Source organism: Oncorhynchus gorbuscha, linkage group LG23 (assembly GCF_021184085.1).
Source record: "Oncorhynchus gorbuscha isolate QuinsamMale2020 ecotype Even-year linkage group LG23, OgorEven_v1.0, whole genome shotgun sequence".
In the NCBI taxonomy this organism is placed as follows: Eukaryota; Metazoa; Chordata; class Actinopteri; order Salmoniformes; family Salmonidae; genus Oncorhynchus; species Oncorhynchus gorbuscha.
In genome coordinates, this window is record NC_060195.1 from 42877461 (window position 1) to 42892393 (window position 14933).

Below are 14933 nucleotides of genomic sequence, written 5' to 3' on the forward strand. Positions count from 1 at the left end.
GAAAAGCACTTTTTGCCAGTCCTGTCTTGTCCAGAGACAGTGGGTTTGTGCCCATAGGCGACGTTGTTGCCAGTGATGTCTGGTGAAGACCTGCCTTACAACAGGCCTACAAGCCGTCAGTCCAGCCTCTCTCAAACTATTGCGGACAGTATGAGCACTGATGGAGGGATTGTGCGTTCCTGGTGTAACTCGGGCAGTTGTTGTTGCCATCCAGAACCTGTCCCTCAGATGTGATGTTCGGATGTACCGATCCTGCGCAGGTGTTGTTACACGTGGTCTGCCACTGCGAGGACGATAAACTGTCCTTCCTGTCTCCCTGTAGCGCTGTCTTAGGCGTCTCACAGTACGGACATTGCAATCTTTTTCCCTGGCCACATCTGCAGTCCTCATGCCTCCTTGCAGCATTTCTAAGGCATGTTCACGCACATGAGCAGGGACCCTAGGCATCTTTCATTTGGTGTTTTTCAGAGTCAGTAGAACGGCCTCTTTAAATCACATGATCATTACACAGGTGCAGCTTGTGATGGGGACAATATAAGGCCATTCTAAAATGTGCAGTTTTGTCGCACAACACAATGCCACAGATGTCGCAAGTTTTGAGGGAGTGTGCAATTGGCATGTTGACTGCAGGATTGTCCACCAGAGCGGTTGCCAGCGAATGATGTTAATTTCTCTACCATAAGCCACCTCTAATGTCGTTTTAGAGAATTTGGCAGTACGTCCAACTGGCCTCACAAGCACAGACCACATGTAACCACGTCAGCCCAGGACCTCCACATCTGGCTTCTTCACCTGCTGGATGGTCGGAGACCAGCCACCCGGACAGCTGATGAATCTGTGGGCTTGCACAAACAGAAGATTTTCTGTACAAAGTGTCAGAAACCATCTCAGGGAAGCTTATCTGCATTTCCCGTGGTGGCGGTGGGGTTATGTTATGGGCAGGCATAAGCTACGGACAGCAAACACAATTGCATTTTATCGATGGCAATTTGACTGCACAGATATACCGTGACAAGATCCTGAGGTCCATTGTAGTGCCATTCATCCACCTCCATCACCTCATGTCTCAGCATGATAACGCACAGCCCCATATCGCAAGGATCTGTACACAATTCCTGGACGCTGAAAATGTCCCAGTTCTATGGCCTGCATTCTCAGCAGACATGTCACCCATTGAGCATGTTTGGGATTCTCCGGGTTGACGTGTACGACAGCGTGTTCCAGTTCCTGCTAATATTCAACATCCATTGAATACTGTAAGAGTGGGACAGCATTCCACAGGCCACAATCAACAGCCTGATCACCTGGAAGGAAATGTGTCACGCTGCATGAGGGAAATGGTGGTCACTCCAGATACTGACTGGTTTTCTGATCCATGCCCTGTATCTGTGACCAACCGATGTATGTCTGTGTTCCCAGTCATGTGAAATCCATCGATTTAGGGCCTATTGAATTTATTTCAATTTACTGATTTCCTTATATGATCTGTACCTGAATGAAGTCTTTGACATTGTTGCATGTTGCATTTTATGCTTTTTTTCTCCGTGTATATTTCTTGTGCAGATATTTGGAGTGAAAGTATTGATATAATATCATTCAAAATATTATCGCAGAGTGTAACTATAGATTTCTTTCCTCCCATCACTTCAGTGTACTGAAATGTCAAACATTATTGATGTCTTTTAACAATGCTATTACCCATCTAAACAATGGAACAGCTACTGACATTTCATTGATTTACTTTTACATTAAAAGTTTTGGCTTTGTTGATATTACTCATAAATGTGGCTCAGCATGCATGGTATTATAACAATATCTACATAGGTTATAACCCTGGAATAGAACACTGTCACGTCAACTATTGCCTGCCCTGCCGTTCCCAGAGGCCCAGAGTCCATAATGAATTCTACAGCATAGAAATCATTCCTGTACAAAATCATTTCTGAATGACTTGCGTGCGTTTCCTCAGCCTTGCGGAAGCAACGTGAAGGTTTACGTTGGGTCTACGGGTGCAAGTGAGGCAACTGCACACCAACAAGGACAACAATTGCATAACCACTAAAATGATGGGCAGCCCCACCGAAACAATGCACCATATCCTTCAAACTAAGTTTGTTTTTGGGGGGGGGGGGGGGGGGGGTCTTCACTCATGTTATTATTTTAGCACAGTCCATGTTGCTGGCCATAACTTGTCATAATGTTCTTGGGTCTTTCTGCAGGCCTGGAATTGGCAAAATATCAAGTAGAAACCATTAGAACATCCAGCATGCGACCAAGCATTGTTCTAACATCTCAACTCCCGCTCTTTCCTTTAAAAATCATACTGTTAATGATTGACAAAGTCCTGACTTTGTCAATCATCTGAAAGATGATTGCCCTAATCACTTAAAACCAAACTCCATTTGGTCACCCCCAAAACCAATTCTTCCTTTGGACGCCTCTCCTTCCAGTTCTCTGCTGCCAATGACTGGAATGAACTACAAAAATCGCTGAAACTGGAAGCACTTCTCTCCCTCACTAGCTTTAAGCACCAGCTGTCAGAGCAGCTCACAGATTACTGCACCTGTACATTGCCCATCTATAATTTAGCCCAAACAACTTTCCCTACTGTATTTATTTATTTTGCTCCTTTGCACCCCATTATTTCTATCTCTACTTTGCACATTATTCCACTGCAAATCAACCATTCCATTGTTTTACTTGCTATATTGTATTTACTTCGCCACCATGGCCTTTTTTTGCCTTTACCTCCATTATCTCACCTCATTTGCTCACATTGTATATAGACTTATTTTTCTACTGTATTATTGACTATGTTTGTTTTACTCCATGTGTAACTCTGTGTTGTTGTATGTGTCGAACTGCTTTGCTTTATCTTGGCCAGGTCGCAATTGTAAATGAGAACTTGTTCTCAACTTGCCTACCTGGTTAAATAAAGGTGAAACATTTTTATTATTTATTTACTGGATAAATCATAAATGTCAGCTTTGTAGATTTTACCTCTTAACGACGACGATGGAGGGATAATCATGGCCTGTCATTCTGGGGGACAATTACATAACTTTGTGTGAAATTGGAAAACATGCTCTCTGAGCGCTCTAATGGATGTTCTGGTCATTAGTTATTTGAGAGCCTCCTCGAGCTGTAATCAAACATGAAACATTCTGTTAAGCACCCCAAAAGAAACAGCTGCCTCTCTAAATGACTTTCTGGTTTAAAGAGTACCAAACCTTCACCCATTTTGTGTTTTCTACAATTGAAATGTGTGTCGCCATAAAAATCTCTTATTTCATGTTGTGATGTCACCTCGTCCATTTGATGTGCACTTTGAGGTTGCGTTTACTTCTTCAGATGGCCACGGCTTTATACCGAACACAATCACCAAGCTATTGCAGGCAGCTCCCCCACAAGATAATAACAACCCAATGCAATGCCAGGCAGCTGTACTATACTTAGCTGAGTACAAGGTTTTAGTTTTACATTCAGGTGTTATCATCATGTGCTTATAGTCTCCTTTACAATCGCCTTTCTGTTCCCCTTTCAACAGGAGACCAACTGTCCAGTCAACAAGGCCAGCCTCCTCTACCACCAGCTCCGCCCACTCACCACAAACAGCACCCGTCGATTACATCGTTGAGCCGTGGCTCGCTGGCCAATCAACGGAGCCTGAGCCCGCCCCCCTCGGCTGGCCTGGTGGCTGAGTTGCAGAGCACAGCTGAATGTGTCCAGCTACAAGACAGCTGGGTCCTGGACAGCAATGTGGCCTTGGAGAGCAGGTGAGTGACCCACAATGCACCTGAGGATTTGTAACAGTTTGTGACATCCAATACAATATGGGGGATGTGACGACCCACTGCACCTCTGGGGAATGAATCTTCTACAGGATCCGTATTCCCACTGGAAAGCTTCATATCTAAGTTCAATGAAGAATGTGATTGGTGCACTGCAATTTGAGTGTACGATTCTCTATGCATCTTCTGGTGCATCCAGGGCCAGCCCCAAGCATAAGAAATTGCATTAGAATAACCAAACCATGCCAGGTTTGTTTTCCATTTGCCGAAACAGGACTAGGTTTCATTTCCCGGAAAAACGGCTAGAGATTTTAAGACTTCAACCAATGACGTAATTTGACAGCGATTTATAAGTATGGAGACTATTTTGTGCCATTCTTTTCATTTTTTTTCATGGGCAGCAATGGAGACTGAACAGGAGTAGAAAGCTGAGTATGGCCATTTGTAACCAAACCACCAGTCTACTTGGTTCGAGATCATTAGCCACCCCCTGTCGGGGTCTCAATTTACTTTTGGGCGTTAGAATAGTAGAATACACAAGGTGTATGTTCTAAATGTTCTCTTGCTATGTCAGTCACTGATAGTCACTCAATTAGCTATATGCCAATTTTAATATTGGTAAGTTAGTCTAGCCAGCTGTCTAAAGGGGCCCTGACCTCCAGCGGGCCCCCATTGATTTTGTTCGTCACGCTCACTCACATATCATTAACATGGCATAAATCATGGCAAACTGTGTAGAATTGCAGGAAATTTGCTTTAAAACTGCCACCCAATGAAATCCCGCTAAAATACTAAGGCTGGCCATGGGTGCATCTCTTTTATGTCTCCTTAGGCTGCAGTTACACACCACAACTTACACACAGTTTTAGTTGCTTGCAGCTGAGTTGCTTCTTGATTGCTCTGTGAAACACCCCCTGCAACTAATAAGCAACTCATCTGCTACTTGGTTGCATTCAGTTAAAAGGTCGCAACTTTGTGCAACAGCCAATCAACAACACAGCTGTCAGTTAAGGTACATGGTTTGGAAGTCAATACATGTACTTTAAAAAAAGTGAATCCAGACCCCTCTCTGACCAATTTCCACTGAGGGGGCCCCCTTGTTCATCATGAGCTGCACTAGCTTGCAAATTTGTTGCTAGCTGGGTTACCTCATTGCTAGCTAACTTGATCAAACAGTGCTGGCAATTTAATTTTGTCTAGCTAGCTCAATTGTACAGACAGTATTTCATCTAAATCAATCCTTATACAATAACGAAACATTTGAACAAGCAAATAATTTGTGATTTCACAATTTAATGCAGCAGATGACATGGGGTGAGTAATAATTCCAGGCAGAATAACCTACTGTTTTTTACATAAGCAACATTCTAAAGTAATGCAAGTCCTGTGCGAATAGGTCTAATGTCACCTGCTACATAACTTTACGATTTCAGAAATGATTGGTTTATGCAACCATTTGGTTATTGGATGAGGATCAATTTAGACAAATTAGCCCAAATTAAAATAGGTAGAACTGTATATCAAGCTAATGCAGTTCATGTTTAACAATTTCAGTCAGAACTGGTCAGAAAGGTCTGGGTTTGCAAAACAAATACATTTGAATAGTTTATGTCAATAACTCTATATCCACCAATTTTCTACATGTTAGTTTTTTCATTAAAAATGATTTCTCATGGGTACCTTCATGTGTGATTAAAATATTACTGTTCTCAGATTTTCTAATTCATAGGTTTTAGGTGTGAGTGAAAATTAGTTGTTTTGCAAAACTCTATATATCTATTGTTTTGCTGGAATGGAATGTTCATGTCCTGTATATTTGACTGTGAAATGTGGTTGACTCACCCATCTTTCTTAAGATGAATGCACTTACCAGTCAGTCGTCCTTGATAACAAGGATTGTGTCCAGCTAGCGGGACATCTTCCTGTGTAACTGGAGGGCGCATAATTAAAATAATTATAATAGTTATTATGGATTTTAAACATTTAGGTCATATAAGTGTCTGATATCGGCTGAAAGCTTAAATTCCTGTTAATATAACTGCACTATCCGATTTACCGTAGATATTACAGCGAAAACATGCCATGCGATTGTTTGAGGACGGCGCCCCACATCAAGAAACAATTCCACCGGTACAGGTTTCATACATTCACGTATAAAGATTAAATATTCACTTACTTTTTATTCACTTCCTCTGATTTGTCATCCAAAGGGTTCCAGCTATAACATGTAGTGTGGTTTTGTTCGATAAGATAATTTGTTATATCCCAAAATGTTTGTTTATCCCAAAATGTTTGTTTATTTGGCGCCATTGATTTGAATAATCCACTGTAGAGAAAGGAATCCGAAAATCTACCCCTAAACTTTTTTTCAACAAGTAAAAATGTGTTTCTATTTACTCCTCAGACACTCTAAAATGTAATCAAACTATAATATTTATTTCGGAAAGAAGTATGTTCAATAGGAAACCAATTTTAGCAGGTGCGCCACTTCGCATGCAAAAACACGGATTTCCAAGACTGTGTCCTCTTACAAAAACTGTTATTTCTTATTTGTTTTTGAAGTTACAAGCCTGAAACCTTGAACATAGACTGCTGACACCATGTGGAAGCCATAGGAATTGCATCCAGTGAGCTATTATACAATATGACCTTTCTCTTGCATTTCTAAGAGGATGGTCTCTCTCAGACAAAAATGCTGGTTGGTTTTTCTTTGGATATTCTCCTACCATATTGTGTTACATTCTCCTACATTATTTTAACATTTCTACAAACGTCAAAGTGTTTTCTTTCCAATGATAACGGTAATTATATGCATATCCTGGCTTCAGGGCCTGAGCAGTTTACTTTGGGCACGTCATTCAGGCGGAAATTGAGAAAAAAGGGGCGTAGCACTAAGCAGTTGATAAGAGCCTCTGCTATATGACTAAAATGTCAATGTTTTACATACATTTCATTACTGTATATTTGTATTTATTATTACATTGCTTTAATATTGATGTTACATGTATTGTTTGTACATGTTACATTTGACTGTGTAAAACCTAAGTGCCATTGGAATGTTTTCAGACCCCCACATTTTGTTACGTTACAGCCTTATTATAAAATGGATTAAATAAATAAAATGTTCAACAATCTACACACAATACCCCATAATGACTAAGTGAAAACAGATTATATAATAAAAACAGAAATATATTATTTACATAACTATTCAGACCCTTTGCTATGAGCCTTGAAATTGAGCTCAGGTGCATCCTGTTTCCATTAATTATCCTTGATGTTCCTACAACTTCATTGGAGTCCACCTGTGGTAAATTCAATTGATTGGACATGATTTGGAAAGGCACACACCTGTCTATATAAGGTCCCAGTTGACAGTGCATATCAGAGCAAAAACCAAGCCATGAGGTCTAAGGAATTTTGATCTTTTGAAGGGTACCAAAAAATGTCTGCAGCATTGAAGATCCCCAAGAATACAGCGGCCTCCATCATTATTAAATGAAAGAAGTATGGAACCACCAGGACCCTTCCAAGAGCTGGCCGCCCAGCTAAACTGAGCAATCGGGGGAGAAGGGCCTTGTTCAGGGAGGTGACCAAGGACACGATGGTCACTCTGAAGCCACTCCTCAGTAAAAGCGGCTGGAATGATGAGGCCCTTCAGGGAGCATTCTGCAACGCACTCACTGAGACCCTGAAGGACGAGTTGGTGACCAGAGAGAAGCCTGATGGACTTGACAAACTAATTTCTCTCACTATCCGCATTGACAACCGTCTCTGTGAGCGTCGGAGGGAGAGTGGAGGTAGGGTTGCATGTCCCTTAACTTCTGCGCCTTGCTCAATTTCCCCCGACTGCATCACATCACCAGGCAGGTTCTAATCCTGAACCCATGCAGCTCTGCCGGGCCCGTCTATCTCCAGAGGAGAGGTAGTGGCGTCTCAGTACTAGGAACTATCTATATTATGGCCAGGTTGGTCACCTGGTCTCCACTTATTCCCTGCGTCCAGCAAAAGAGGGGGCTCAGCGGTACTGGGAGATATACTGTTGCACCAAATCGCCTGCCCATCATCTCCCAGACCCCTACTTGAGGCCAACCTTGTGTGGCAGAGCCAGGCTTTTCCTCTGCCTGCTCTCGTCGAATCAGGCGCCGGCGAGAGTATTCTGTGCCAAGGGGTTGTTACTCAGGTGGGTATGGACTCTGTTTTGCTCCATTCACCTCGCGCTGTCAATGGAAAGTTACTCTTCTGTGTTTTGGAGAGAACAGTTCCTGTTATCCTGCGTCTCTCTGGAAATCACCAGGAAAAGATCAGTTTCCACATAATCGACTGTTCTCACTCACCTCTGGTTCTGGTCCATCCATGGTTAAAGCTACACAACCCACAGATTGACTGGCCCCCTGGAAGGGTTAATACTTGGTAACTTTTTGACATTCTAAGTGTCTACATTCTCCCCTTTTTCCTGCCTTGTCTGCACCCCAGTCCATTCCAGAACCCCTGACCTGTCTTTTGTTCCTCCAGAATATCACGGTCTTGCTCCTGTATTCAGTAAGAACCACACCCCATCTCTGCCGCCTCATCGGCCATACGACTGTGCTATCGAGCTTCAGCCTGGAGCTCCTCTCCCTATTAGCAGGTTGTATAATTTCTCTCGCCCCGAGCAAGAAGCCATGGACGACTACTCCCTGGTTGTCGGACATATCAGGTCTTCTTACTCTCCATGGGGAGCTGGTTTTTTTCTTTGTCAAGAAGGATGAGTCATTGAGGCCATGCATAGATTTCCGTTGGTTGAATAGTATCATTGTCAGGAACAAGTATCCCTTGCCACTTATCAGTTTGGCTTTTTCCCCCCTCCATGATGCCATAGTGTTTACTAAACTGGACCTCCGGAATGCCTACCACCTTGTGCGCATCAGAAGGGGACGAGTGGAAAACGGCGTTCAACACACCATTTGGACATTTAGAGTACAAGAAACATTTAGGTTCATTCATCCTTGCTTCCGCATCTGAGTCTGCTCTTGGGTTCCTCGGTTTGCGCCGCATAACAACATATATAAAAATGATTTTTTTCCCCCATCTATTTTAAAAATAAAAAAAATCAATTTTTTTGTCCAGTTTGACATTTGAGTGTTTTGTGCAGATCGTTGACCAAAAATGACAATGAAATCAATTTTAATACCACTTTGCAATAGAACCAAATGTGGAAAAGTCAAGGGGTGTGAATACTCTCTGAAAGCACTGTACGTGTGTCATTGAACCACCCAATGTCATGATTACATAGTGAAAAACACACCAATTTCTTTAAACAATAAAAGCTCATTTACCAACATGTCAGAAAATGGATATAAAGCATTTTGTAGCGAAACCCTTCATTTATTGTCTGCAACCCATGTACTCTACATAAACCTTTACTAGCCCTGATGCCAATATTGAATTACACAGCTCCCATTCTGGCAAATGTCCATTCTGTTCACCTTGATCATGGTTCCTGCAGCACTGACAACTGTGTTGTTGACATGACAGCTGAGTCGGCATTCCGAATGACCTAACAGATTATGACAAAAGCATTTGTTTTGATTGGCAATTGCTTGCAACTATTTGCAGAAAGTTAAAGTTGCTATTGAATTTAACCAAGCTGCAGATGAGTTGCTTATTAGTTGCAGGAGGGTGTTTCACAAAGCAATCAAGCAAGTTCGTTGTAAGCAACCAAAGTTGCCTTGAAGATGCTTTGTGTAATTGCAGCCTTCTTGGCATCTCAGTGAAACAGTTGGCCGTTGTCATGCAGTAGCAGTGCATGGGTAAAATCACTGGGGAAGCCAAGCCAGAGAAGAAATAAAATCCATATTACAACCAATGTGTTGTGATAATTGCGTGGTTTGCTCTATAACCTGTTAGTTCATATGCTTGGTGACCATAATATACAGGCATAAGGCCGAGACAATAAGAAGGCACAATGGCAGAATAAATTGAACCGCACCTTTGTTTCATGACAAAACTGGAGAGTGACCTCTGTTCGGTGAAGTCCACCAATTATATTGCATGTAACAAACAGTACAAAATCTGAATAACATCTGCACATCCCAAGTACTTTTTGCAGGCGCTGGAGTTGTAGGTGAATTCATGAAAAAATTAAAAACGAAAACACTGCACTTTGCTGCTCATGCTCCCAGGTGATTTTATCATAACGTTTCAACCCTTGGGATGCCTGATGAAGATATCAGGGTCGAAACGTTATAATAAAATAACCTGGGCGCATGAGCAGCAGTGTGCTCTCTTTTACTTGTTATTTTTAATGTAACAGAAAGTCACAATATGGTTAAGGAGGTTAATGTTTCTGACATGTTTGGACTACTAAATAACTATTGATTTATAACCAAAGAGTTTCCGCAAGTCACAAAAACAGGAGATGCCGCCACTATTCCAGCACCATTTCAACATCATCGAATCACCTTTACTTAGTCTATACAGTCACTATACAGTGACAACAAAAGAAACCTACAACTATTTAGTAAGCAAACTATAGTTTTAGCAAGTCGGTTAAGACATCTACTTTGTGCATGACACAAGTCATTTTTCCAACAATTGTTTACAGACAGATTATTTCACTCTATCACAATTCCAGTGGGTCAGACGTTTACATACACTGAAGTTGAATGTGCCTTTAAACAGCTTGGAAAATTCCAGAAAATAATGTCATGACTTTAGAAGCTTCTGATAGGCTAATTGACATCATTTGAATCAATTGGAGGTGTACCTGTGGATATATTTCAAGGTCTACCTTCAAACTCAGTGCCTCTTTGCTTGACATCATGGAAAAATCAAAAGAAATCAGCCAAGACCTCAGAAAAAGAAATTGTAGAACACAAGTCTGGTTCATCCTTGGGAGCAATTTCCAAATTCCTGAAGGTTCCACGTTCATCTGTACAAACAATAGTACGCAAGTATAAACACCATGGGACCAGGCAGCCATCATACCGCTCAGGAAGAAGACGCATGAACGTGCTTTGATGCGAGTGCAAATCAATCCCAGAACAACAGCAAATGACATTGTCAAGATGCTGGAGGAAACGGGTACAAAAGTATATATATCCACAGTAAAACAAGTCCTATATTGACATAACCTGAAAGGCCGCTCAGCAAGGAAGAAGCCACTGCTCCAAAACCGCCAATAAAAAGCCAGACTATGGTTTGCAACTGCACATGGGGACAAAAATCATATACTTTTTTGAGAAATGTCCTCTGGTCTGATGAAACAACAGTAGAACTGTTCGGCCATAATGACTATCGTTATGTTTCGATGAAAAAGGTGGAGGCTTGCAAGCCGAAGAACACCATCCCAACCGTGAAGCACGGGGGTGGCAGCATCATGTTGTGGGGGTTCTTTGCTGCAGGAGAGGCTGGTGCACTTCACAAAATAGACAAAAAAATTGCGTGGATATATTGAACCAACATCTCAAGACATCAGTCAAGAAGTTAAAGCTTGGTCGCAAATGGTTCTTCCAAATGGACAATGACCCCAAGTCTACTTCCAAAGTTGTGGCAAAATGGCTTAAGGATAACAAAGCCAAGGTATTGGAGTGGCCATCACAAAGCCCTAACCTCAATCCTATAGAAAATCTGTGGGCAGAACTGAAAAAGTGTGTGCAAGCAAGGAGGCCTACAAACCTGACTCCGTTACACCAGCTCTGTCAGGAGGAATGGGCCAAAATCCACGCAACTTATTGTGGGAAGCTTGTGGAAGGCTACCCGAAACGTTCGACCCAAGTTAAACCATTTAAAGTCAATGCTACCAAATATTAATTGAGTGTATGTAAATGTCTGACCCACTGGGAATGTGATGAAAGAAATGAAAGCTGAAATAAATCTTTCTCTCTACTATTATTCTGCCATTTCACATTATTAAAATAAAGTGGTGATCCTAACTGACCTAAAAGACAAGGATTTTTTAGTAGGATAAAAATTCAGGAACTGTGAAAAACTGAGTTTAAATGAATTTTGCTAAGGTGTATGTAAACTTCCGACTTCAACTGCATGCCAACTAGGTGAGTCTTTTCTTTTGTATAGGTCCACACTATTTCTCAAAGAAACCAAGTGGACAATTGTGCATTGTGCTTATCAACAATAAGAGATGGTTCGACGGCCTCTGATAATGACTCTGCCTCCTAGGTTTAGTTATTCTGTTTAGAGCACCAGAAAACGTTTGAGGTGAAAGGAAATATGACCTCGAGATGGATTTGCAACGTTCGATACGATCCAAAGCGACAAGGTAATGGAATAGCACAGGTTTTACGGAGGCTTGCCAGTATGAATTGAACTTGATATAACTTACAAGAATGCACTTCGGTCTAAATAGATCATTTTCAGTTTAAGATGTCCGACACAAGAAGCTACTTTGTCATAAGTGCCTCTGCCCAGCATTTCCCCACACCGAAAAAAACATCAGTGTTATTTTTCCCCCAAGCCATAACGGGCATCAAAATGTCCATAACATTCCAGGAAAGTATATCACGACACAAGTGGATGAATCCATTCCAGCTCGACGTTTCCCATGCTCAAAGTACTCCTACACAATCTAGATACATGTGGACATTTTTTGAATTGTTCTTTAGCATCATGCAGTAAGATGCTCTCAGGATAACCCAATTGATTTGGTCCTATGTAGCATTTGTTCTTTCATTCCGAGGAAAGACACGGTAATTGAATGCTAACATCGCTGTGACCTTTACTGCCTTGCCGGTATTGACAAAACCATATGCACACCTCTGTCATCAGCCCGGGGTAGAAATCACTATCTGCACACTATACTCTAAAGCAAGTACCTCGCTGTGGGAGGGAATCGGGTGCCATGGTAACATCAGGGGGCTTATGGGATGGCCATAGCTATGCGTACAACTGTATTTGTCCAGTAAACTACTAGGTTGTTCAATGTAAACAAGAGCGCCAGATTACATGCATTAGGCTTTCAGCATGCTGGTTCTGGTTCAGTTACCCCCCATAGAGATACCTACAGAAATGGTTTAACTTATTTTCTCTGTTCGACTCATATTGATAAACAATGCAATGGGACCAAAAAAAGACTCAGGGGTTTTATCATGTCCATGCATTTAGAACTTGCCCACACTACCCATTCTCCTATAACTTTAGCATGGCTTTTTAGGACAATCACAATGATTGACCACATTAGCTAATGTTATGATTCATTATAATACATTCATCGTATTATAGCCCCCATTTAAGGATGTGGTCTTTAAAGCTTTTGCATTCAAATTTGGCCCCATTCCATAATGCTTTAATAAGAAACTGTTATTTTAGCTTATTGAATAGCTGCATTCAATTACTAATGTGTTTATCCAAGAGGAAACGTGTGGGCCCCATTTATGTGTTTTTATTAGACTCTCCCATTAAACTGTGTGTTAAGTCTCTCTCTCTCTCTCTATCTCTCTCTCTCTCTCTCTCTCCCCCCCCCTCTCTCTCTCTCTCTCAAGATCTTCTCAAAGCGGTCATTTAATTGAGATCCTTTTGCCATGCCTGCTTCTCTCCATTTCTATACCACCACATTCTTTTTCAGTATCCCTGCTTTGTATTCAAGTGGTTGATATTTTTAGGGATTCAACCACCTCAGTCCGAAACACGGCTGGAAATACTCGGACTCTCAAGCAAAGTCTAACTCTTCCTCCTCATGTTGTTGGAAAATACCCAACTTAGAACAATTAACGAATGTATTGACTTTACACAAATCTAATAAACACGTAAGAGTTTTAGGCTTTTGAGACGCCATTTGAATTAAATCCAATTAATACTTTCAAAGTGAGAAACGCAGGTTTCCTAACTGAATAGATATTCTTCAGAAATGATTCCACTCAAGCTTTTGTTCCAGTTCATTCTGAGAACACTCCAGCTCTTCCATTAAAGTGCTCAATTAGTTGCCAATATAACTTTGTTATTGCCTGCTCTGTTCTGTTCCAGACTATTTACCACAATGGACACATTCACATCTTATACGTGTGTGGAGGGCTTTCAACCACTCAGGTTCCACCTTTCAACGCTCGGCTCTATAGAAATACGGATATTTTCAATTACCATTATATAAAGGTGCTATTGAATCCATTATTGTGTGATTTACTCTTCTCCTCGAGAGGAAAGTTGACCCCATACACTTTGCTGGGTAATTATTCTTTATATGTGATGTACTCCCATATCAGTTTAGTATTAAAAGTTAACCAAATGTGTGAAATGAATTTTACGATATCTATATAGTGTGCACTATACACTGAGTGTTCAAAACCTTAAGGACACCTGCTCTTTCCATGACATAGACTTATCCACGTGAATCCAGGTGAAAGCTATTATCCCTTATTGATATCACTTGTTAAATCCAATTCAATCAGTGTAGACAGGTTAAAGAAGGATTTTTATGCCTTGAGACCATTGAGATATGTATAGTGTATTTGTGCCAATCAGAAGGTGATTGGGCAAGACAAAAGATTGAAGTGTCTATAGAACTGGGAATGGTAGAAGGTGCCAGGCGCATCGGGTTGTGTCAAGAACTGCAACGCTGCTGGGTTTTTCCACGCTTAACAGTTTCCCATGTGTATCAAGAATGGTCCACCACCCAAAGGACATTCAGCCAACGTGACACAACTGTAGGAAGCAGTGGAGTCAAAATGGGCCAGCATCCCTGCGGAACGCTTTCGAAACCTTGTGGAGTCCACGATGAATTGACAAAGGTTGCTGGTTCAAATACAGAGCTGACAAGGTAAAAACATTGGTCTGTGTTCGTGAGCAAGGCACTTAATCCTAATTTGCTCCAGTGGCGCCGTACTACTCTGGCTGCCCCTATAAAACAACACATTTCACTGCACCTATCCAGTGTATGTGACAATAACACGTTTATTTTTTATACCATAAATACGGTTCTCAATAAGGTGCAGTTAGGCTATACATTGACTGCCTCATACGTCCTGTGGAATCCAGTTAAACTCTGTCACACACATTTAATAAAGAGCAGTTGAAACCGCTATTATGACACAAATTCAACGTTTGCGGTTCCACACTCTACTTTTATAAATGGTCTGTCGGTCCTCATCAGAATCGCTTGTCGGGAGTCGGCTCATAAAATGAAATGATGTCTCGAGTCAGAAAATCATG

At 41.5% G+C, this 14933-nt stretch overlaps 1 protein-coding gene across 4 annotated transcripts in view; it reads left to right on the top strand.

Annotated features, from left to right (window-relative positions):
• LOC124011003 (teneurin-3-like) overlaps positions 1-14933 on the top strand; it is a 193861-nt gene that overhangs the window by 105136 nt on the left and 73792 nt on the right. For all 4 annotated transcript variants that reach the window (XM_046323892.1, XM_046323893.1, XM_046323894.1 and 1 more), the window contains exon 4: positions 3548-3776. In XM_046323892.1, the coding sequence (XP_046179848.1) occupies positions 3548-3776 (229 nt within the window). The remainder of the gene's footprint in view (positions 1-3547; positions 3777-14933) is intronic.